The sequence below is a fragment of the Eubalaena glacialis genome, chromosome 8 (assembly GCF_028564815.1).
Source record: "Eubalaena glacialis isolate mEubGla1 chromosome 8, mEubGla1.1.hap2.+ XY, whole genome shotgun sequence".
NCBI lineage: Eukaryota > Metazoa > Chordata > Mammalia > Artiodactyla > Balaenidae > Eubalaena > Eubalaena glacialis.
In genome coordinates, this window is record NC_083723.1 from 116,992,086 (window position 1) to 117,015,721 (window position 23,636).

At 48.6% G+C, this 23,636-nt stretch overlaps 1 protein-coding gene across 1 annotated transcript; it reads right to left on the minus strand.

The window, feature by feature from the left end:
- Positions 1 to 173: 173 nt before the first annotated feature.
- On the minus strand, positions 174 to 20,196 carry KEL (Kell metallo-endopeptidase (Kell blood group)). Its single transcript, XM_061198123.1, has 18 exons — positions 20,127 to 20,196; positions 19,763 to 19,907; positions 19,288 to 19,464; positions 17,310 to 17,437; positions 16,864 to 17,010; positions 13,937 to 13,996; positions 13,655 to 13,843; positions 13,274 to 13,422; positions 11,578 to 11,707; positions 4,555 to 4,665; positions 3,340 to 3,438; positions 3,013 to 3,090; positions 2,471 to 2,571; positions 2,199 to 2,309; positions 1,998 to 2,065; positions 1,607 to 1,776; positions 1,158 to 1,253; positions 174 to 440 (listed from the first exon to the last, which is right to left on the minus strand). Exons 1-18 carry the CDS (start codon positions 20,172 to 20,174, stop codon positions 279 to 281), a joined length of 2,169 nt encoding a protein of 722 aa, XP_061054106.1. The 5' UTR covers positions 20,175 to 20,196; the 3' UTR covers positions 174 to 278.
- Positions 20,197 to 23,636: the final 3,440 nt, after the last annotated feature.

Here is a 23,636-nt window from a genome sequence, read left to right on the forward strand (position 1 = left end):
ATTTTGTCTCTAACCAGTTTCCACCGACCTTTAGCTCATTCATTGGTTCTTTCCTTGTCTCACATCCTTGGAACTCTGCTTGGCGGTTTCTCCGCTGAGTTTTTCTGACTTCTAGGCATCGGACATAGCAGGAAAGTGTTCTTAAGAGACAGGCAGAAGCCAAGGGCCAGCTTTTATTTTTGGAACAGAAGGGGAGAGGAGGTATTGCCCTGATTCCAGGGATGGGGCAGGGAGATGCTGATACACCTGTACTGAGGTCTCTTTGGGAGCCAGCTGGGTTACCAGAGTTGGCAGCGGCTGGAGGGGTTCATGAGGGTGCCATGGGGACAGTGGAAGTGTCTGGCGAAGGCTGGGCTGTTGCTTAGGGGCCCGTGGATTCGAAGGGTAGGAGGGCTGTGAGTGTCCTGAGGATCCTGGGTGCTGGGGCCCCTACACATCACCTGGGGAGAAAGAGAGGTCCATACAGGGTAAGGAGAACAGCAGGGTATCAGGGTCAGCAGGACACGGCAGACCTGGTGACCAGGTGGTAACTAGGGACAGCAAAGATAAAAGCAGGGATAGCAATGCTCCGAGGGCCACAAGGAGAAAGGAAGATATTTGCCATTTGCAGGTCATTTAATCTGGCAGTGGGTATCTGGGGAGGGCTGGTCTGTGCAATCACACCATTTGTAAGTGCCCTAGAGGTGGGTCTGTTGTAAGAACGCTGTGCGGGTCTTCAAGTACCCTGAGGAACTGGGGACACTATCTGCTGAGGGAGAAGATGGCAGTTTGCGGGGGTTATGTCAGGTGGGGACCCCACTGCGTGGCGAGGTCGCCGAGGAGGAATGTGGTCTACAGATTGTCTGTTAAGGCTCTTTTTGAAGGGATCTGTGTTTCTAGAAGAAATGAGAGAAGGTAAAAGTTGGGCTTATCTCAAGGAGGGATTTGGGAATAGAGTTGTTTTCCTTTTTTTGAAGGCAGTGCTGAATTTGGTAGAAGAATTTATAGTAGGATGAAGGGATGGTCCCAAGGGGACATGTGTGAAAGGATGACAGTGGGGATTTGTGCAGCAGAGGGTTGGTGGCATTGGGGGAAGATGTTTAACAATATCTGAGTGTTAACAATAGGGTATTTATCTGACATGGACTAAGCCCTGGTGGGAGATGTCGGCTGCCTACCTGGGCATAGCTTCGGAAGAAGAGTTGCCAGGGGCTGAAGTTCAGGTTGGGCAGGGTGGTCTCCCCACGGTACCATAATAGCCTCTTGTTGTATGCCTGGATATGGGAGCGGGATGGAGAGTCGCCCTTAGGCTCTAGACCCGTGGCCATCTGGAAATCTGATGCCCTACGTGCAATATCCAAAACCAGTCCGTGGTCCTTCTTCCCAAGTTCTGCACTGACACACTGCTCTGAGCCAGGAGAAAATGTACTTGCCGTGAGATCTATGGATCTAGAAAAGAGGGCTCTATGGAGTCGGAGGGGGTCCTCAAGTTGCCGCCTGTTCAGTGGGGATGTGAAGGGCAGAAAGTTTTGCTATGTTTGCCTGAGGGATGGTGGAAGGAAAAACTGGGGACAGGCTGTCTATTCTGCTGGTAAAAATAGATCGCAGCCCTTGGGATGTGAGTTACCTGCAGTGCAATGGCCAGTCCCCCCATGTCTGCAGCATCCTCCAGGAATGTGCGGGAGCCATTGAAGAAGGTTCCGTTGGGTAATGGAAAGGCAGCATAGTGGCGCTCCAGGCACACTAGCGCCCTCTGTAGGGCATGGGTGTCACAGGCTGGGCAGCCCCCAGGGAATACTGTTGAAAATGGGGCAAGGGAATGAAATGGCGAGGCGTGATGCAGGGGTGAAGACATGGGGGTACCACAAACTGGGCTGCCTCCCAGGAGCACTGCAAAGGCTTCAGAACTGCCCCCCTGGAGCCCTCGCACAGCCTCCCTCCTCCCCCTCTAGGCTGCCTTTGGGGCCTTCACCTGGGTTCCCGATGGCCCCATCTCCCAACGGCCCACTGTTACTCACAGAGCTGGTAGAAGATGTGCAACAGCTCATGGGCCATAATGCTGCCGGCGGCGCCAAAGTTCACAGCTCTAGGGAGCAAGGGCTTGTCTTACCCTCAGAATCCTTCCAAGTTTTTGGCCCCAATTCTCCAACCATAAGTCGCATCCATCATTCATCATAACATTGGTCCACTGCTCTTGGGAAACTTAGAATGGCCCATACCTGGGGTAGCCAGGGTGGAAAAACGGGGGTTGGAGAAGTCCGGCTGGGAAGACCACCACATGGTCAGGTATTGAATAGTAAGCATTTACGCCCCAGGGGAGCACCTGCCACCTGTGGAAAGAGCACATATGAATACCAGCTCTATCACTTACATGCCGTCCTTCTCAAATACTGTCACTGTTCCTGTTCCCCTGAGCCTCTGGCTTTCTTTCCTGCTAATTTTGGACGGCTATCTTCGGGATGCGGTCTCTGTGTCTCCCTCACTCTCATACCTGTGGTTGGGGAAAGGCTGCAGGAAACTCCAGATGATTCTAGCTCGGCGGGATCGGACACAGCTCAGGAAGGACTGCAGGAAGCTGGGTCCAAGTTGTATCTGGGAGGAGGCAGGAGGCAACTCGAATACACGGAGACAAATGTAGATGCACACTGATATACCCTGATGCGGACATCTGAACCCAGACAGATAAGCCCTGATGTGCGGACATCCCCGGAATGGTGGAAAACCAGCGCCAGGACACCAGCGCCTGTGTGGTACAAACGGGCTTCACACGTACCAGCACACAAACACTCAGGCAAGTCACACGAATGCATGGGTGCGAGTGCACACACATGCTCAACGTGACCTGCAAAGATTCTACTCTTCTGTTGGCAAGATCCATAGTGTGGCTATTCGCCCATCAGGCCCCAGCAGCACCAGGGCAGGGAAGGGGTTTTTTAGGATCAGCTAGGGAAAATGACGGTCTGCCACTCTGGTGGATCAGGGTGGGTGAAGAATTTGAGGATTAAAGAGTAACTGGCAAGGGCAGGAACCCACATCGTTGTATTCTTGTCTGGCTGGGTCTGGCTTCAAGGCCCATTCCGGGGCCCCCATCTTCACCTGCAGCTGGGTGACCTGGGAAGAGACACAAAGGTGGAAGGAACCTAGCTGCCCCAAGTCTTATCAGAAGGAACCTCTCCTGCTCACTGCCCTGTCCCTCCCTTTGGTAGTGTCACCAGGATGTGTGTGCGGCATATTGGTGTTTATACTTGCCTTGTGCCCTTGTGCCTTGAGCACGCTCTTCCAGGCTCTGTGATCTCTTGATCCAACACTCAATTCACACCTACTACACATTCCCACACTGTCTCCTTCTCCTGGCCTTACCTTGTCCTGGGCCTTTGCCCGGGTCTCTTCATCCATCCAAGGAAGCGTTTGGAAGCGAGCGATGAGGGCATCCTTGATTGCAGTGAATAATTCCATGGCCTGTGGGCAGGACGGGGCAGGGAGAAAGAAACAGGATGAAGATCAGCCTCAGTCCTGGGCCCTGCCCACTGGACCTCTAGGAAGGGGCTTTGGCCCTGAGGAGCTGCCAGAAGGAGGAAGATCTCAGAAAGAGAAAGTGGAAAGTGATATCTACTAGGTGACCAAAAACTCAGGGTACAGAGAGCTGTGGGGATGCGAAGGAGGTACCAAGCGCAGAAGGGGAAGGTGGTGACTGGTCACTCCTGACAGCTGACGGGGTAGACAGCTCCTTTCCATGACACTGTCCTTTCTCTCGGTCAGGCAATCCTCTCAGAAAGTGGTTGGAGGAGGTGGACCACCATCCGCTTCTCTGCTCTCGAGGGCCCTCGTCCTCACACCCTGTTTCTTACAGCCTGCATTTCCTCTCTCCATCTTCCGGGGTTCCTCAGCTTCGCAACAAGCTGAAGCCTGCCCAGCTTCACACCCTGACTGTGTACTTACTGCTTTCTCAGCCATCTACCAACGTGTTTATTTCCTTTCTTGATGGAGGAAAATGGATGACAACATTGGGAGCCTGAGTTCAAATCCTAACTCTGCTATTTGGTAGCTGTGTGATCTTGGGCAAGTTACTTAACCTCTCTGTGCTTCAGTTCTCTCTGCTTTAAAATTATAATAATAGTAGGAATTAAAGTAGTTGGTGCAAAGTGCTTATAAGAGTATCAGGCACATGGTAGGCACTGAAAAGTATTCAGTAGTTATTTATTGGCACTTCTTAAGATGATAGCATTCCATTCTGATGTCATTTCACGTGTTGTTAAAAAAAAAAATCATAGGTAAACAAGGGGTAGGCTTAGAGGTCATGCAGTTCAATTTTCTCGTTTTATGGTTGAAGAAACACATGAGCAGGAAAGCTGGGTGACTTGTCCAGGTTAGTGTGTGTCATGCGGACTTTGTGTCTCAGAGCTAAACCGTGCAGACCCTAGGGATGCAGCGTGTCCCTCTCTGGGTTCTCTCTCTAACTGCCTGATTCTCTGACCACAGAGACCATCGAGAAGAGCAAAGTCACTAGAACTAGGAGAGGATGGGTTGGCGGGGAAGGGGCGGAAGGACGTGGGCTGGGGAAGAGCCCTCACGTACAGCACTTTGGGTACTGGGGCCGAAGGCCTCACGGACAAACAAGGCTGCCAGCGTAGGCTTGAAGAAGGCTTCTGTCTTCTCCACACACGTCATCCAGCGAGGGTGGGCGGGCTACAGAGACAAAGCTGGAATGAATGGCTCCCGCCAAGGCCTCTTCCTCATCCACTTTCCCAGGCCAGTCTTACCTAGACCTTCACCCCCAGAGCACGCTCTCTTTGCTGGACTTTCTGGGTTTGTCTCCCTTTACTCTATAACCCCTTTTGGTGACACACATGGGGTCATGCTGCTTAGCAAAAAGGGGCTCACATCTCCTCCAGGATTAGTCTCATGAGCCTGGGTTGGGCAAACTATCCTTGTTTATTGCCTGTTGAATTTGAAAGCCAGGCCGCTGGGAGGCATCCTTCTGGATGACTGAAAGGCTCCTGGGAAGGACAGGACTAGAGCCAACCCTCTCACTTCAGCAGGTCTGCCTGCCACCCTGTCTCCGCCCACCACGCACAGGGCTTGCGGAGCCCAGCGGAGACTCCCATCCTCCCGAGCTTCTTTACTTAAAAGAGAAATTGAAGAAGGAAAAGTCTCCCTGCCTCCTGCCTTCCTCCCCCACTCTCCAAATGGTTATTGAGGATCATATGGCAAGGCCTTGTCTTATAAAGAAGAAAGTTATCAGAGTGAAATTGGGTTTTAGATGCCATATTATTTGGTGGGAGAAGAGGAAAAAAGAAAAGACTAAATATACGAATTCAGAGCGCTAAGACACTTTCTGCCAAATCAGGGAAAAGGATATAGGATGAGAGGATGGACATCTTCAACTTCAAAGGCAGAGAAACGGTTAGACAAAAACTCAAAAGAGGGGACTTCCCTGGTGGCGCAGTGGTTAAGAATCCACCTGCCAATGCAGGGGACACAGGTTCGAGCCCTGGTCCGGGAAGATCCCACATGCCACGGAGCAACTAAGCCCGTGAGCCACAACTACTGAGCCTGTGCTCTAGAGCCCGCGAGCCACAACTACCGAGCCCACATGCTACAACTACTGAGCCTGCGCACCTAGAGCCCGTGCTCCACAACAAGAGAAGCCACCGTGATGAGAAGCCCACGCACTGCAATGAAGAGTAGCCCCCGCTCGCCACAACTAGAGAAACCCATGCGCAGCAACAAAGACCCCACGCAGCCAAAAATAAATAAATAAATTTATTAAAAAATAAAAAAATAAAAACTCAAAGAGGGCCTTGGCAACTGGGGTGGTTTTTAACACATGTTTGACCAGATACATATTACTGTCACAGGCGTTAGTTTCTGCAAAAATCCCCCGGTCAAATAATGTGTTAACAGCAGGATGGAAAGAATAAGAAACATAAAAGAGAGAGGTTGGGGTGGATGGCTTTGAAGAGACGACCAAGCGTAGGCCCAGAGATGACGCAGGGCAGATGAGAAACAAATTCAGGAAGCTGGCCTAAGGGAAAGCTGAGCTGGGACTTGGGAAAAACCAGCTAACATGCTAATTTGGGCTGAGTGGGATGAAGTCACAAGACTTCATTCCTGTAACTTATTTATTCCCCCAGACCTCCTGGCAGGTAAGGTAGTTAGGCTGCCACCACGCATTCCGGTCCTAAGGTTGGAGAGAGTTTATGGGGCTTCCGACGAAAGAGGAAATAGAAAGGAAGGCCAGTGCTGCTGTCATTGAAGACACTCCCAGGCCTGCCTATTAGAATGTTTATCATTTTGGAGGTTGCTCCAGAGCCGGTTGCCCACATCTGTGCGTTCTTGTCTGTCCCCTCACCGTGAGACCTGTTAAGGACCTTCTCCTGGTGAGGAGAGGGGACTCAGACACTTTCCATAGTGTATTACTTGGAGCTCTGAAACTCACAAATGTGAAAAACAAATACAAATAGAAAGGCAACCTCAGTCTGATAGCAATGTCTGGGTCAAGTGCAGGTGCTGCTGGCCACCTTCGATGTCCATCCCCTGCAGGCCCCCAATGACAAGCTCGGCTCTGAGACTGCCTTTCATCAGACTGCTGCCGGGGGTGGAGGGCTGCACCCAGGACGGTAGCAAACACATGAGCCTTGAGCTTGGTAATGTGGACCTGCCTGCCCTTTCTGCACCTCCTGGTTCTTGAGTTGTTTCCTGATCCCTTTTGCTGGTGCCTGCCCTTCTCTCCAACAACCTTTGCCTGTTCCATGCTGTTGCCCATAGCCCAGGCCACGGCAGGCCCTGACCTGGTTCCTGGAGAGTATGGACACCACCTCGGACCACCCACTGCTCCCCCTGTGCCACTCTGGGATTCTTTTGGTCACAGCTGTGCTGAGTCATATGTTCTATGTGCAGGAAAATAACTTCCAGAATCTATAAATGAACATAAGTCTCAGGGGTGGAGGTTGGCAGGTTGTATATTCATCTGCTGGGGGTTATGAGTATCTGAGCTGTCTCTCAAGACGTGGAGTGATAGAGTATACCACATTGATTGAAAATAGAGAAAAAGAAAAAAAATCATTGCTAAAATATAAAGGATGGAAGAAATACTTCAAACCCAGGATAATGAGGCTCAAAAGATTAATGTTAAGGAACAGGAAAAAGTTGCGGGAGTGGGAATGTGGGAGGGATGGAGTGGGAGTTTGGGATTAGCAGATGCAAACTATTATACACAGGATGGATAAACAACAAGGTCCTACTGTATAGCGCAGGGAACTATATTCAATACCCTGTGATAAACCATAATGGAAAAGGATATGAAAAAGAATGGATATATACGTATAACTGAATCACTTTGCTGTAGAGCAGAAGTTAACACAACACTCTAAATCAACTATACTTGAAAAAAAAAATCTTTTAAAAAAGAAAGAAAAAAGTTGCAGATACAAGCTTAGAACCATGAGTAATGACAGACATGATAAAAATCAGGAAAAATTCCAAGAGTCTGGAGAGAAGCAAATTTTTGCACAATTTTCAGTAAGGGGAAGGTAGATTTTAGAGATTACAGGTGAGTCAGGAATCCTTAATGTTAATTTCTAAACAAAATTCTAGAATGAATCATTAAACCTACTATTTTTGAACACGTGGAAAATAATGTGTAACTACTGAGGGCCAGCATAGCATCACTGAGGACGAATAATATCAAAATCCTTTTTAAATGTCATCACTTTTAAAGGATCATTAAATTAGGATAAACAGTAGATCGGGAGTCACAAACTCAAACAGGGGCCATGAGGTAACCTAAGTGAGAGAAGCAGTCCAACATCAGAACCCCAGGACAAGAAGGGGTACGGCAAACCGGAGAGAGGGACGCAGCCCTACTGGCTGCATCACTCAGCTCCAGTCATGTGTTGCCCCTGGAGACGGCTAGCTCAGTGCTGCCAGAGCTTCACACTGACAACAACAAAAAACGCTGCAACTCTGACTCTTGCTGTGCCATCACCTAATATTTGAAAGTCGGCCGTTCATTAACAGTTTGCAAAAAGCTTTAAAGGCCAACAACACACATCTGTGGGCCAGATTCAGCCTCAAGGACCACCGCAGTGCTCCCTCTGAGCAGAGAATTCAGTATTTACTAACTGTGGATTATTAACTTAAACCCTCATACTTCAGTTACGCCAGCTATAAAAACGAGCCTAATGCCTGTTCTGCCTTCCTCACAAAGCTGCTTGGGAGAGCAGGGGAAATGCTATGTGGAACGTGCTCTGTAAATTCTAAAGTTCTACCCCACTCTGTTGGCACTATTTTGATTTCAAGATAGCAGTTGGTAAAACCAAAAATTACATCTTTGTGAAATCAACGGAGAAATCCACGTTAAATGACAGTGTGATCTGAGTGGATTCTGGCTGGCTGATCCATGAGGGAACGTCAGTGATTAATGACTCCAGGTTAGCACGAGCTGCCCCGACCACCCCACTGGACACTGTAGCACGTCCTCACCTAGTGTGCCTCTCTCTCTTTCCTGTTTTATTTTTTCATAACACTTAACACCATCCAATATGTTTTATTCAGCTTACTGTCATTCTGCCTCCATTAGCATATAAGTGTTTGAGGGCAAGGATTTTTGTCTATTTTGTTCATGAAGATTCCCAAGAGCCTAGAGAAGTGTCTGGCATATAATAGGGGCTCAATTAACAGTTGTTGCATAAATGAACTGACGACTCTACGCTAGGTCTTCAATAACCTGACCCAACACTCTTCCCTCTGCAGAATTTTACCAGTAATCTAGATGAAGATGCACTAAATAAAACCACGAATGACCCGAGGCAGAAATAACAGATCATTGAAACAAAGGCTAAAATTACCTCAATAAATTGGGATGTTGGGCTGAACGTAAACAGTTCACATTTAATGGGCAAAAATGTGAAGTTCTGCTTTTAATTCCCCAAACTCAGCTTCTCAAGTTTAATAAGAGGAAGACCTGGCTTAACAGCCAGTTTCATTGACGATATATTCAAAAGTCATAAACAAAATATGGTCAGATAATGAGACCTAACAGTCCTTCTGAATAAGGGCATTATCCATTAGAATTCGTTCAGAAGAATATGGTGAGACATCTGTAATTAATAACCATTGGACAGAAACACAAATTTTGGTCAAATCAAGGCCAAAACCTTGGTGGTATCTTTGACTCCATTTTCACTCTCACACCACACATCCGTCAGGAAACACTGCTGCTTACCTTCAAAATATGATCTTTTAAAACATAAAACAGATAAATCCCTCTATAGGCCCCTGTTACATGCAGAGAAAAACCCAGGTCCTCACAGTGACCTACCAGGCCCAGTATAATCCCCTCCTCCCCTCTCTGATTTCCTCCCTACTCTTATCCTATTTGCTTTCTCTGTTCCAGTTGTGCTGGCTTCCAGGCTGATTCTCAAACCCCCAGGCCAGGCTCCAGCAGCAGTAGGACAGCCTTGCCTGCAAGCCCAGTCACCTCTACTCAGCCAGAGCCACCAGGAGGATCCCTCACACTGCACCAAGCCTTAGCCAGCCTGCCCCGTGCCTTGTTGCAATGAAATGATATCCCTTTCTCTGCCGGAAAACCCGTTCTTCTCCCTAGACACTGCTTCCGTCCTACCTCCTGTTCAGATATCCCACTGATCATTTAAACCCACCCTCATCTCTCCCTCTTAGGAATTCCAAGAGTATCTAAACCAGAGTTTTCTCAGAACCCAGTGACGCCCATTCATTTACTTAGCGTATGACTGCTTTTGTGTTACAAGGACAGAGTTGAGTGGTTGCAACACAGATCACATAGACCACAAAGCCAAAAATATTTACTATCTTGACCTTTATAGAAAGAATTTGCCAAAGCATTTTTTGTTACCACCCACTATTTCTCAATCCTGCACAGTTTGTGGTTAAAAATATGGCCTCACGGGTCAGACAGACCTGTTTTGGAGTGTGTTCCTTCACTTAGGAGCTGTGTGGTCTTGGGAACATTACATGTCCTTTCTGAGGACCTCAGAGTGGGTCTGGGAGTAGTAAATAAAATAAGCAATGCCTGACACAGAGTAACTACTCAATGTATTTCAGCTTTTATTATTAATATGTGTCATACCTGGTGCTGTTCCAGACAGGTGAAAGGGCTTCACCAAGTCACAGAACTATTTGTTGGTAGGGTTTGATTCAGCTTTTAAGCCCAAGGACAATTATATATCTTATTAGATATATAAGGATGTTTATAATATGTATATAAAGGGTATATATGTGTATAAAAGGTGGTGACTTTAGCAATTCATAAGCCTTCTAAGTTTTTTAAGTGTGAATTTCAATGTTGGCATTCTTAACACCTTTCAAGAAGTGCCACCAGGCCATGGTTCTGGGATTTCCAGGAAGTTGTTTGGTGCCAGGGATTTTGTTGCAACCCTAACTAAGAGGGGTTGGGACTCTGTCTCTTCTGAGTCAAGGGAAAGGCTGAGCCAAAGGTTCTTGGGGACTAGCCTACCTGAGTGAAAATTCTAGGAAGTTTTTTGGTTTTTCTTTTTCTTTTTTTTTAAACAATGATTAAGCACACAGACTCTGGAGCCAGACTTCCAGAGTTCAAATCCTAGCTCCAACAACTTACTAGGTATATTACCCCGAGCAAGATCCTTAACCTTTGGGTCTCAATTTACCCATCAATAAAACAGGGACAGAACCGTCTGCCCACCTCATGGAATTGTTGTGAGGATCAAATCAGCTCATATATCTAAAGGGCTTAGAAAAATGTCTAGCACATTTGAAAGTCTCAACAGGCAATAATTATATTCCAGTCCCTGTGTTCACAATTCCCTTCTCTGAATTCCACAGATATTTTCAGGTTGCCAAAGCCATGAGTTTCTCCAAGGCAGAGAAATGGTCCACAAATTACTAAGAAAAGAAACCCAGTGATTTTCAAGACTGCCCTGAGGCCTTGCCTGAGGTTGGAGGGCATCTTATGTTCTAGACGCCTCCTCTTGGGATTGGATGTGTCGACCTAGGATTTCAAAGTTCTCAGTAACTGAGTATGGACACAGTAGACTTTGGTTAGTGGAGCGCATTTGGTACAGCTCCCTCCTCTGATATGCTGGGATCTGCACCACGAAGCCCACGGTGTGGCCGACAGAACCCCCGGGATGTCAGAGATGAGCTCTTTGTGAAGCACATTTGGACATGGAACGCTGGAATCACCTAGACAAAGGGAAGGCCCCTGCTCGCTACACCCGCCTCTTACTCCAGTGAACCCTAGGCTGTATGTCTGGCTCCTCAAATCACAGCGCTCAGGATAACCAGGCAAATAGTCTAGGGGTCATGACAAAGGAAAAGCAGATCTTGATCACTTTAGAGCTTTATATCTAGACTTTAACACTCAGCAAAAGGCCCTTGAGGTAGCCAGACGTGTGCCTAAGGGTCTGGTCCCTGGTGCCTCGGCTCTCAGTGTAAGCCTTGAGTGCCTCCACGAGAGCCCAGACACTGGGGCATCTATCTTCATGCCCCTCCCTGAGGGGGCTATGACCACGTTTATCCCCCCAAATGACAGATGCTCCTTTAGCCCCCGATCCGGGAGAATTCCTCCCCTCCTCTCCTCACCGTGGGTGGTCGTCCTGTCAGCTCCCCCAGTTTCTGGCTCAGCAATCTACGTGCCTCTTGGAATTTACTGTCCAGGGCTGGAGAAAGGGTCCCCACCAGACCCAAGATCATGTGGCTCTGCAGAAAGTCCCTATGGAGAGAAAAGAGACCCACAATATACCCCCGGGCTCTGGGGAAACCACCAGAAAAGCTTCCCCTTGTATAGGTCACCTTGATACTCCCGGGGAAGCCCTTCTCTGTATTTATAGAGAATAACTACTTCACATGTGAACACGTCAGGAAGGGCTTTTCTTTATCTTTTTTTTTTTTTTTTAGTTTAAAAATACTTTATTGCTAAAAAATTCCAAAACGATTAAAGTATCATCAAAGTTCACTGATCACAGATCACTTTAACAATTAAAATAATACTGAAAAAGGGTGAAATGTTGCGAGAATCACCCAAATGTGACCCAGAGACATGAAGTGAGCAAATGCTATTGGAAAAATGGTGCCCACAGACTTGCTTGACACAGGGTTGCCACAAACCTTTCATTTGTAAAAAACCACAATCTCTACAAAGTAAAATACAGCGAAGCAAAATTAAATGTTATCAACTATAGTCACCATGTTGTACATTAGATCCTGAGACTTTGTTCATCTTACAACTGAAGGTTGGTACCCTTTCACCAACCTCTCCCTATTTCCCCACCCTTCAGCCCCTGGCATCAACCACTGTTCAAAACTTTTGTCTGTTTTAAGGAGAGCTTTTCTTGATGTGGGTTGGGCTGGGGTGGAGAATGATAGAAGAAAGAACCAGATGAAGAGGCGGACCTCTCAAGTCACAGCGGGGGAAGGATCTGGGCTAGATGAAGGCTGGACTTAGATTCAACCACTTCCACAACCAAGAAACCTCAGCTCATCTTAAGGTGCGTCTTCTAAGAACAACAAAGCTGGGATCCAGGACCTTTCCCTGCCCTGCTGGCAACTCTCTCACCGGGTTTGATTTGTATCCTTACATAGACCTGCTCCCACCTGCGTGAATGGTTGTTTGCTTCTCCCTGAAAGAATTTCTAGACGTTGCTGCCACTGAGTTACTATGAAGATGGGCTTTGAGCCCAAGGCCCTGGAAGGAAGCCACTGCCTCCAAGTGATGGCCACACAGTATCAGGGACAGCAGTGAGCCCAACACGGAACCTCACCCTCCCTCCTCCCACCTTCCTCGACGTCCTGATCTTTCCCACAAGGGCCCCGGAATCCTCTCACTACAGATGAGAAACAGCCTCTCCCACAGGTTCTTCCCAGCCTTCACCTCCTCCATCTACTCATCCCATGTACCTCCTCCTCCCACCCACACCCCTCAGCTGCTGACAAGACATAAATGCCCAGCTGTCCCCAGCAACTGGCCTTCGAGCATCTCCCACAGCTCAGAGGTTCTTCACAGGCTGGGTGCTACTCCCAGCAAACCCCATGTCTTGTCAGATACCTGGATCCCTCATTTCGTGTGTGTTTCCCTACCCCATGCCCCCCAAGCCCCTCTTCCTGTTTCCACCATGTCCTCCTGGGCCGTCCATCCCACCCCCTCTCTGCCCCCATATGGCCCCAGATCCCTCCCATCTTTCTACAAGGCCCTTACTAGCCTGCATTCTCCAGTCGTCTTTGTCCCTGAGACCTCCGGTCCTCGGACCCTCTTTCCATTACCCTCCCACGTGGGGCAAACCTGTGCTTCGACAGCTGCTTTTCAACCAGTTGCGACATGTTTTTCAAATACTCCACGTCATGGACTGCGACGGGATGAGAGGGGCTCAGGGACATTGGTGCGAATGTCGCTTGCAAGCAGGACAACCAATCGATGGCAGGGGCCATTTCCTTAAAGGAGGGATACGGAGGCTTGGGGGGACAGGAAAGGAGGAGAGGGGGCATCCCCTCCCTCAGGTAGGAAAGGGAGTGGGGAGGGGGGTGGTTGAGGGAAAGGATGGAGCCGGGAAAGTTAGGGATGGAATGGAATTAAGGAAATAAGGAGAAAGAAGACAAGAAGGTCAAGAAAGTTTGGGAGTGAGACCCTCATGCCCATCTGCCTCCGGTCCCTGGTTCAAGGTACCTGCAGTTGGTCAATCGTGACCACCTGGAAGAGCTTTCCCTGTGCCTGCTGCTGCTCCGGGGTCCTCAGAAACTGGTACAGCTGTGAGTTAATGGAGATGGAAAAGGAGGCGTGTTCTCCCACCTTGTTTGGGTCTCCTCCCAGCAAGGTTCCCAGGCGATTCAGGTAAGTCAGGTATTCCCGCAGGATCTGGGGGAGAGGCAACCTCAGTCACAGCCACCATCGGCCCCTGCCTTTCTCTAGCACAAGAGGTCAGGACCTTGGTCCCCAGTGCCATCTTACCTGGGCATAGTTCATTTCCTGCTTTTGCTTGAGGGGAACGTCAAACTCTGGCTGGTCTATCTGGACACAAGAGAGACTGAGAGAAGTGGGGAATGTGGAGGAAGGAGAGGACAGGTGTGGGGAGATGGGGATTCCTCAGGAAGATGGCCCCAGGAGATGGACTAAAGGGGGCACAGAGGAGGAGCCAGAGAGCAAAGAAAGGCAGGGATTGGGGGCGAGGGACGTGGGGGAAGAGTACAGACATCCAAATGTGCAAAGAAGGCATTTCAACCAGTGTGGGGGTGCTCAGCGAGAGAGAAGCATGATAACCCATGTCCTGTAGGGAATCATTGTCTGTGCCAGGGCCAGGTCTAGGGTAAAGGGAGTGAGATACCCATCTCAGGTGCAAAATTTGAGAGGTACTGAAAACTCAGTAATCAAGATCGATAATATCTTAATTGAAATTTTAAAAATCTAAATTAATGCTAAAAATCCCCACAAAATAAAATAGCAAAACTTTGCTCATCATGTATTTTTCCCAAAAATCCACAATGTATTTTTGATCATTTTTTTTTTAATTGTAGATGTTTCCCCAAAAGTCCGCAACAGAGTTTTGATCCATTGTTTTTTCAAAAAAAAAAATCCACGATGAACAAAAATTTGATATTTTGTTCATCATGGATTTTTGCATTGATTTTGACATTTAAAAAAATATTTATTGAAATACTATTTATCTTGATTAGTGAGTTTTGGTACCCTCTTAAATTCTGCACCCCAGGCAAGTGGCCCAGTACCCTCACGTGCTTCACCCTACTTCTGACATCGGTGTGTCCTTGTTTCTATCCCGAAGATCTTTGCTCTCACGTTTTTTGTTTTACTTCTCCGACTTCAATATCCTACTCCCACCTGGAGCTATATACTTTTCTGCTATCTTGAATAAAGCTTTCACTTGACTCCTTTGTCACATTTTCTGTCCAAACTTTAAAGAACTAAAAGTCATCTATGCCTTTGCTTCAGCTTCCTTACTTTCCTCCTAACTCCATAAAATCTGAGTCCATTTCCATGACTATTTTGATGCTATGTCTAGAAGGTTTCCAATGGTGTCTTCTCATTCCTTATTTTCTAAGCTCAGAAGTCTCTGGAATCAAAGATAACCCCTCCCTCCTGAACTGGTCTGTCCCCTGTCCTTGTGGCTCAGCTGAGCTGGTCTGACCCCCACCTCCTGACCGTTCTTACTCTTCTCCGGCACCACCTCATCAGGGTGCTCCCTCTGTAGTTCACTCTCTCTACCTGTATTTCCCCTCAGAGACCATTCAGTCTCAAGGTGATGGGAACCACCCTCCTCCCATTCACACCAAACCAACACTGTGGGGTCATTGTCTAGTTTCTCCATTTCTCTTATTGATATTCACTCAGTCACCAGGTCCTGTCGAATCATCATGGACCATCCACCACCACTAGGATGAGGATGTAGGTAGTTGCCTACATCCTCATGCCTGGCCTCACTTTCCATTTCTGCCACAATCATCTTAGTTCAGAATCAAGGTGGCTCATCTAGCTGCCTCAGCACCTCTAGGTTGACCTCGAAAACCGCTGACTATACTTGGGCTCTATGTACAACCATCATATTTGAAAGGCCTCTGTAGCTCTTTTTTTTCTATTATGTCAAAAGTTATCACCTCAGTCCAGTGTCGTAGGCCGGGAATAATCAGTCTCAACTTCATGTCTTCAGCCTTACTTTTACCTTCCACTGCACCCCACCCCTACCCGCAAATCCTCTGTTCAACAGACCAGCCTCCTTGCTGACTCCACAGAGGGGTCACACCATTCCAGGCTCTTCCCTTAGCTCAGGACTTCCCCGTAGCCCTTACAAGGCCCTTTAGCTTCACTGTCAGCTGTACGAATCAACCAGGCTTCAGGGCTCAGCCCACACCCTCCCTCCTTTGAGCTTCTCCTTAACGATTTCAGGTCTTAACCAATTTCCAAAGGCCACACCAGTTAAACTCCTCAGCACACCCTTCAGAACTGAATTTGAGAATGCCTCGTGTGCATTATCAGTTCTTGTATATTCATCCTCATATAATTTCGTGGCATTTTTCAGAGTAGGGGCCAAATATATAGGGTCACATTGCCTACCACAATACCGATGCCTCCAAGGTTTTAATTTTTTTTACCCGCTCAACAAACACCTGGTGTGGGCCTCTAGATGCCTGGCCCTGTGCTAGGTCCCGAGGACCTGAGCTGAATAAGCTGTGGGCCTGTTCTTAAGAGGCTCAGTCTTCAACACAGTGCTAAATGCTGAGATGACAGGAAATGGGAGAACAGAGGGGTTCGCCTACATCTCAGCCGGGGTTTCAGTGAAGATTTCCTGGAAGGGATAGTAATCAAGGCCAAAATTTGAAAAATATGTATGAGTTTTTGCGTAGCGTTGCAGGCAAAGGGAGCCATGTATGCAAAGAACTGAAGAATATCCTTGGAGCTGTAAGTGAGCGAGCATGGCTTGGGGTATAAGGAGGAGATAAGGCTGGAGGAGTTTGTAAGGGTCAGACTTGCAAGGCTTTGCTAAGGATTAAGAACCAGATCCTGATGACCTAGTGAGCCATTTAAGGCATTTAAACAGAGGCAACAGCATAATTAGCTCTTGGTTTAGAAAGGTCCCTCTGGGGAAAATGAAAACTAAATGATAGGAGGGCAATACTGGAGACAGGGGAACTAGTTGAGAGACCCTGGGGGTGATTCAGAGAAGCAACAAGGAAGACCAAGACTACTTCCGTCTTCCCAGAACTGGCCCTGCTGCTCCTTTCCCTAATCTCACCTAAAGTCCCTGGTTCTCACATCAATAATTTCCCTAAAGATAAGTCTCTTCCCTGGATTGCACATTTTTCCTCTCAGAGGAAATCTGAGTCAGGTCCAGGTTTTACTGCATTTTTTGCCAGTGCCTCCCTCACCTGGATGACTGGCGTGTACGGAGGGGTGGGAAGAGGTCGCAGATAGGCTCTGAAGAATGGGAAGTGACCATATTGACTCATCAGAAGGCTCAGAGTTCGGTTAAAGTCTAAGGGAGTCCAATTACCGGAGACTGGCCAGCCTCCAAGCTGGGAAGAAGAGAGAGAGGGCTCAGCACAGGGACCGTCTCTGAGACCAACCCCACCACCACCACTGCTACTTCCTGACCTCTACTCTGAGTCCCTTAACCCCTTTAGGGCTCCACCTCTATCCCTCTTTCCCTACCCTCACCCAAGGTCCTAATACATCCACAGGCCATTGCCATTTCCGTCTCCCTCCCAAATCCCTAGGAAAGAGACCCATCCTCTAGGGGGAAAAAATGGCAGCCTTGAACATACGTTGGTCCTGCGTGTTATGCATCCAGAAAAGTTGATGCCCCAGGTCTCACCTCCTCAATAACTTGTCTGAGGGGACCAGCCCCTGCAGCCTCAATGGCACCTGTGTCCATGCAGGAGTTGTAGAATTGGAAGGCTTTCTCCTCCCCAGAGAAGTCCAGGCGCCAGGAACCTGGGGCTTCTAGAAAGGAAGTGTGGGAGAATTAAAGGAGTGGGGCAGCAAGGAAACCAGCCGGGAAGGTGGGAGACAGAAAGGTTATAGGAAAGGGAAAACTTCCAGGGATAAGGAGGGAAGAGGAGAAAGAGAGGGATGAGGAAAACTGGGAAGATGGGATGAGCTGGATCAACTTGATGGAAGAAAAAGAGCTGGGAATGGGAGCACGGAGAAGACAGTGAGGAAGATAAAGGAAAGGTGAGGGAATTCCCTGGCGGTCCAGTGGTTAGGATTCCACACTCTCACTGCCGAGGGCCCGGGTTCGATCCCTGGTTGGGGAACTAAGATCCCACATCCCACAAGACGAGCAGCGCGGCCAAAAAAAAAAAAAAAAAAACAAAAGGAGGAAAGGTGAGAAAGGAAATAAAGATGAAAAGACAGGGGAGGAAATAAAAGAGATGGAATAAGTAGAGTATGGAAAAAGGAGAAAGTAGAAATGAGAGGCAGGAGGGAGATGAATGAAGGAATTAGAAATATTGGGGAAATCAGAGGACTTCTGAGGGATTGGAGAGAGGAAAGCTCATGAGGAAATGTTTAGCAAAGAGAAAAAATAGGGGCAGGCTCCCCTAGTCTGGACTCTCCCCTCTCTTTGATCCCAGGAAACAAACAAACAAACAAACAAACACAGGACAATAAGCCAAACACAAACCCATTTGAATCCTCCACCTTCTAATATCTAACACCTCTCCCTCAGTCCCCCTGACATCCTTTCATTCTATCATGGGCAGCAGAATTTGTCTGAAGCATATTTTTTTCTTTTCACCTCCATACCTTAAGTGAAAGCGTGCCCCTCTACCATGCAGGGAATACCCACCTCCACTTTTTTCCCATCAAAGGAAGGAGGGCAAAGGGATACATTTATTTCTTCCAGATTCCAATTGATACCGTCAACAGGTTCTCTGGGTTCCCATATGCAGGAAATGCATTCCTTTTGTTACATGCTTACTCCCAAATCCTCGCCACCATCTACCAACTTCCTGGGACCAACTTCCTACTTCCTACGTGGCCTTGGTTCCTCCCTCACAGTTTTCCTCTCAGTTCTTTTCAACACAGCCACCATCTACAGGAATCTTCTTACTTCCAGGTTTTTTAACTTGGTCCTCCTCTCCCTCCAGCATCTCTTTTGTGCCCATCTATATTCATTCCCTTACACACAACCCAATAAAGACCCCTCCATCACTTCTCACCCACTACGCCACTTCTTTCCTCCCACCATCATCTCCAGTCGCTCATCTCCATCATCCCAATTCAGTTTCTTCCAGTTCAACTTGCACACCATGGTCCAAGGTTTCAGGGAGAACAGGAGATAATGGTGAGAAGAGGGGGGTCTGGGAAGCGATGGGAGGGAGAGGATAACACTGACAAGGGCGCATTAGGAGACAAGAAGGGTTTGAAGGTTGGACAATGAGAGTGATGGAGAGAAAGATTAAAGTGCAACAGGTGTTGAGGAGATGCCAGTGTGGGAAGACACCTGGCATAGGGTAGAAATTGAAAATTTAAGGGAGATAACACAGAAGATGGAACTTGGTGAAAGGGAGAACTTGGAGAGAATGGAGCAATCGTGGATAAATGGGAAAAGAGAGAGGATAGGGATTAGGCAAAGAAAAGATGAAGGGAGGGACAAGAAGAGATGGAAGAGAGGTGGTACCTGCGGTGAAATGTACGGTGATGGAGAAGCAAACCTAGCAGTTCCCTGAGAGCCAATGGAGGATGGTGCAAGCCAGGTGTTCCACAGGCACACAGGCTTGGAACAGTTGTGATCATTCTAGGCTCAGCAGCACCCACAGCAAGAGAATCTTCCACCCTGATTTCCTTACCCAGTATTCTCTGAAGTCGGCGCTTGTTCTCCTTTGCAAGAGCCTGAAAAGAACTAGTGGTCCTGTTGGTGTTTCCACAGGCAAAGCTAAAGAAATCAGTGCAGGGGGCCACACTGGTGTTTCCAGAGGCCAGGTAAAGACTCAGGAGGTCCCGACACACAGGCGTCTCACAGTGGGCTGTGGGGAAAAGCTCAGAGCTGGGAAAGAGAAAGTGATGAGGGCTCCCCCAAGGGGCTAAGCAAAGGAATGTCTGGTGAGGGAAAGGGACAGAGACCCTGGTGAGGAGGAAATGGTCTGACTGGCGGCCAGGAGCGTGATTCAAGGGGGAAGAGGTCGGGAACCCGGGGCCCCGGAGGGTCAGGATGAGTGGCAGTTAAGTCAGTGGACACAGAGCCTCAGGATGATGGATGGACGGACGGGGTCCAAGAATGAGGGAGGGCTGAGTGGGTTGTGGGAGATCTAGGATCTTGCTTACCAGGACCACAGCCCTGGAAAACGTAGCCCCAAAGCAGCAGAGAACCACCAAGGATTAGACTGAAAAGCAGGACTGTCATTAGTGCTCGCCTGGCCATCGCCCACTGTCCGCTCTGTACAGTGGGCAGCCCCTCTTCTGGAGATCTCTGCGCAGAGAACCAGGAGGTGAAAACCACAAGATGGAGAGGATTGGGAGAGCGGTGGGGAAAGGGAGGGGGAGAGGAGAAAGAAGGAACAGTTAGTGCTAGGGCCCCTTTGTATGGAGATAACACCCCTCATTATCCCGAACCCAGCCCTCTTTGGACCCCTGGGAGCTGGCAGGGTTGTCATAAATCTGCCCCGCACAGGTCACAGAGGTCACTTACCTCCCGTCTCCTGCGAGGCCCCGCTCCACTTGCTGGCTCAGACCCCATGGCTCTCCCCCACTCGTCTCCACCCTCCTGAACTGACTGAGGACGAGGGAGGACAGAGAAGCTGGTTCAGGAAGGGGGGACATTAAAGAGAGTTATATCAGGCCATTTTGACACCTCCTCCCCCATACACACACACACACACACACACACACACACACACACACACACACATGTGTCTGCACGCCAGGGCAGTGTTCCCAGAAGTGCTTCAGAAGGAACCTCTCCCCTAAAGGTATCCCTAACCTCCCTCCCTCACCCGTCACCTCCCTCTCCTTCACCGTTCCTGTTCTCCAAGCCTCACATCCCTCCTCTCCAGGGGCAGGCAGGGCGCTCACACACACCATCCAGCCCCACCTCCCGCCCTAGGCATCTGACTCCAAAAGGGAACGGCTTTCTCCAGGGGACTTGCCGTCTGTCTGGCCTTTTCTCTGGCTCCCAGAATCCTTCCTGGTCCTGCTCTAGGTGCTGAGCCTGAGGACGGGGATTCAGGAAACGGCCTCACTCCTACACCACCCCAGTTCCTTTTTCCTGGAGAAAGGGCGCTTCTGCCACCTGGCGCCCCTGTGCCCGCTCACAAGCCATTGGCCTCTGGGTGGAGCCTCTTTATCAGTCAGGAGACACCCCAGCCTCTCCTCCCCCTTTATCTCAGCCTCTCAGAGGAGACGAGGGAGGGAGACTTCACTCCCCAAGCAGTCTTGCCCTGGGTGCCTCCTCTTGCCCTGCTCTGCGCCTCTGCTCACACAGTTTCTTTATTTCTGAAATATTCTTTCTTCTCTCCTTTCTTCTATGATTGAAACCTCTTGAGTCCTTCAATTCTCAGGTCAAATGCCACCTTCCCTGGGAGGTCTCCCTGCTCCATGCCCATTCCCCCGGCTCCCAAGCACGCTTGATGTCTTCCCTGGTGCGTCAGAGCCCTGCTGGTTGCAGGCAAAGCAGTCCATGAAAAAGCCCAACAAACTAGGACATCTGCTAATTACTAGCCCTGTGACAATGAACAAGCCACTTAAACTCTCAGGCAGGTAAGTTTTGTCATTTGGAAAATGAGGATGATATTTGCCTTTGAATATCTCACACGGTCTCATACCTTCTACAAAGAATAAAGTGTGGACAAAGAACGTCACCTGTCATCTTAGTAAACAAAGGATGTTACAGCCATAAAGCCATTAGCTACTGCAGCCGGCCCACTGGTGCATGCAGAGAGGACTCAGGATGGGGAAAAACAGGATCCTGGCCCTAGATAGTAAAGTGCGTATGAAAGGAATAATTTCTATAAGTCCAGACTCTTGCATCTTCCATACATAGACAGGCACTAAATTCATTAACTTGAGATGTCTGGTTTTTCTTTAATTAGCAGTAAAACGCCTATATATCCTGGCTCCTCCCTTACCTCTTTGGAACAGTCCCTGAGAGCTGAGAGGCTGTACCCTGGGCTTAAGTCCTCAGTAAGTCCATTAAGTAAAACATAATTCTCAACTTGTAGGTTGTCCATTTTTTTTTCAGTCGACAGAGGCATGACTGACCCTCTAGTTCTATTACTCAGGTGGCTTGTATCTTCGTCTCCCTGTTGACTGCAAACTCTTTGGTAGCAGGGACAATGTCCCTTTTTCCTTCACACCCACCTAAGATGTTTCATAAATACTTGTAGGAATGAATTGCATTCTAAGCCAGAAATTCTCTTTCCCACATCATACTGAGTCCTCACCTGGGGTCTTAGCACATTTCTGAAAGAAAGTATTTCACCTCTGTCCCTTGTTTCCCCATCTCGGGCAAAATGGAACTTACTAGGATAGTCACACTAATGATACCTTGACAGTATTTCCCCATCAGCACTGTGCCATGGTGCACTTGCTAGGATGGGGTAAGGACGGCTCTGTGGCTGGAGAAGAGGAATAAAGCTCCTATGATGATGGGCGGCATATCGTAAAGCATCATGAGAGTCGGTGAAGAAAAGGCACAACTTCACACGTTAGAATAAAAAAGGGACTGAGGGATTTGAGGAAGAGTGTGACATAGTGAAAATAATATCTGCAAAAGGCTGGTGTGGTCCTGGGGATCTGGATTGATTAGATAAAAGACAAGAGAAACGGTGCTGGTTCGGGGGTACAGGAGTGAAGAAGTGCTGCCTGGCCCAGGGTGAGGGCAGAGGGAGGGGAATATATGGAAAGAAAACACTTATAGAGGAAAATAAAGTCACGGAAACCGATTGAAGGGGGGGTGGTGCATAACAGTGTATAACAGCCACAAATGAGCTTCCGAGTTTATTTCTGGACGTCTAGGAGAAGAGTGATGCCAGTTGGCTAAGTACTGAGAGCAAAATGATGATTCAGGATTTTAGAGGTTTCTGCTCTGTTTGGATACAAATCCACCGTACCTTCTCTATTCCCTTCTCCAAAAGTCCAGTACTCTATCCATGGACTTCTAGCTTCCTTCACACCTACTCCCCTCCCCACTCCTTTTCCACCAACCAAGTCCTCTGGTGCGGTAGCCCCCAAGCTGTAAGCTTAATCAGCTTTCTGCTTTTCGGAGAACTGCTTGTCTCTTTCTTGGTATGCACTCCTGACTCTGTGGTTTTGAGCGTAAAAAAGGAAAATGGCTGGAGGCCAGTTTCGTTCCAGGAGCCTGCTCAGGATCTAAGAGCCCCTGGTTGTCCCCCAGAAGAAGGACGTGCTGTCCTAAAGGGGAAGTCTATATCTCCAGAGAACGGCCCATAAGGCATGCTGACGCATAGACAGGTGGCGACAGGATTATGTGGAAAACAAGGTTTACTGATTTATTGCCTTCTTTCTGTTCCTTAACTAACCTATATAGATGATCATGTTCTTTGAATAAACTTGCCTTGCAACCATCAGTTGTCTTGGCCCTTCTGATCCCATACTTGTGTTTCTCAGTTCCTTACCCCTCACCGCCAGGAACTCTCAGCTTTCTGCAGCCGGACTGCGGCACTCTGGGCTGAAGTTTCTCTAGGAAAATGATAACGGGGACAATTCAGATTGGGTAAGAGCAAGTTGAGGCACAAGTGCACTGTGGGACGTCAGCCCTGTAAACAGCCCCCCTGGCCTGGGCTTAGGCTCTGAGCCAACCGTGGAGATACAGCCGTCAGGTCACCCCTCCCTACCCTGCTGCCACCTAAAGGCAGAGTAACCCCTGTTCTGGTTGCTGCCTCTGGAGCAGGAGGCCCCTTATCTCCCACGTCCTGCTCTGCAGCGTCATCTCCGCCACCGCAGCCATTCCCGGTCCCACCAAGCGCCTCCACGCAGCCCTGAGGCAGCTCCAGCTCGCAACCAATCCCAGGCTCAGGGAGCAGACACACACTTATCTTCGCAGACACTGCCTCCAGGTTGCTCTCACTGTTTTGTCCAGTCCATTCTAAGCCCAGGATCTTTTGTTTGATACCATCATGATGTCCAAATAATAACAGCAATATTTATAACAAAATTTTTACTGACTACTTCGTATGGTGCA

What these genes read in the sequence shown, in the direction of transcription:
- KEL (XM_061198123.1), bottom strand. Translation starts at nt 20,174, where the DNA reads ATGGGGTCTGAGCCAGCAAGTGGAGCGGGGCCTCGCAGGAGACGGGAG. An exon ending in TGACAGGACGACCACCCACG is followed by an intron (nt 4,666 to 11,577) that starts GTGAGGAGAGGA and finishes TTGTCTCTGTAG; the next exon opens with CCCGCCCACCCTCGCTGGAT. An exon ending in GACTGGCCATTGCACTGCAG is followed by an intron (nt 1,254 to 1,606) that starts GTAACTCACATC and finishes TCCCATATCCAG; the next exon opens with GCATACAACAAGAGGCTATT.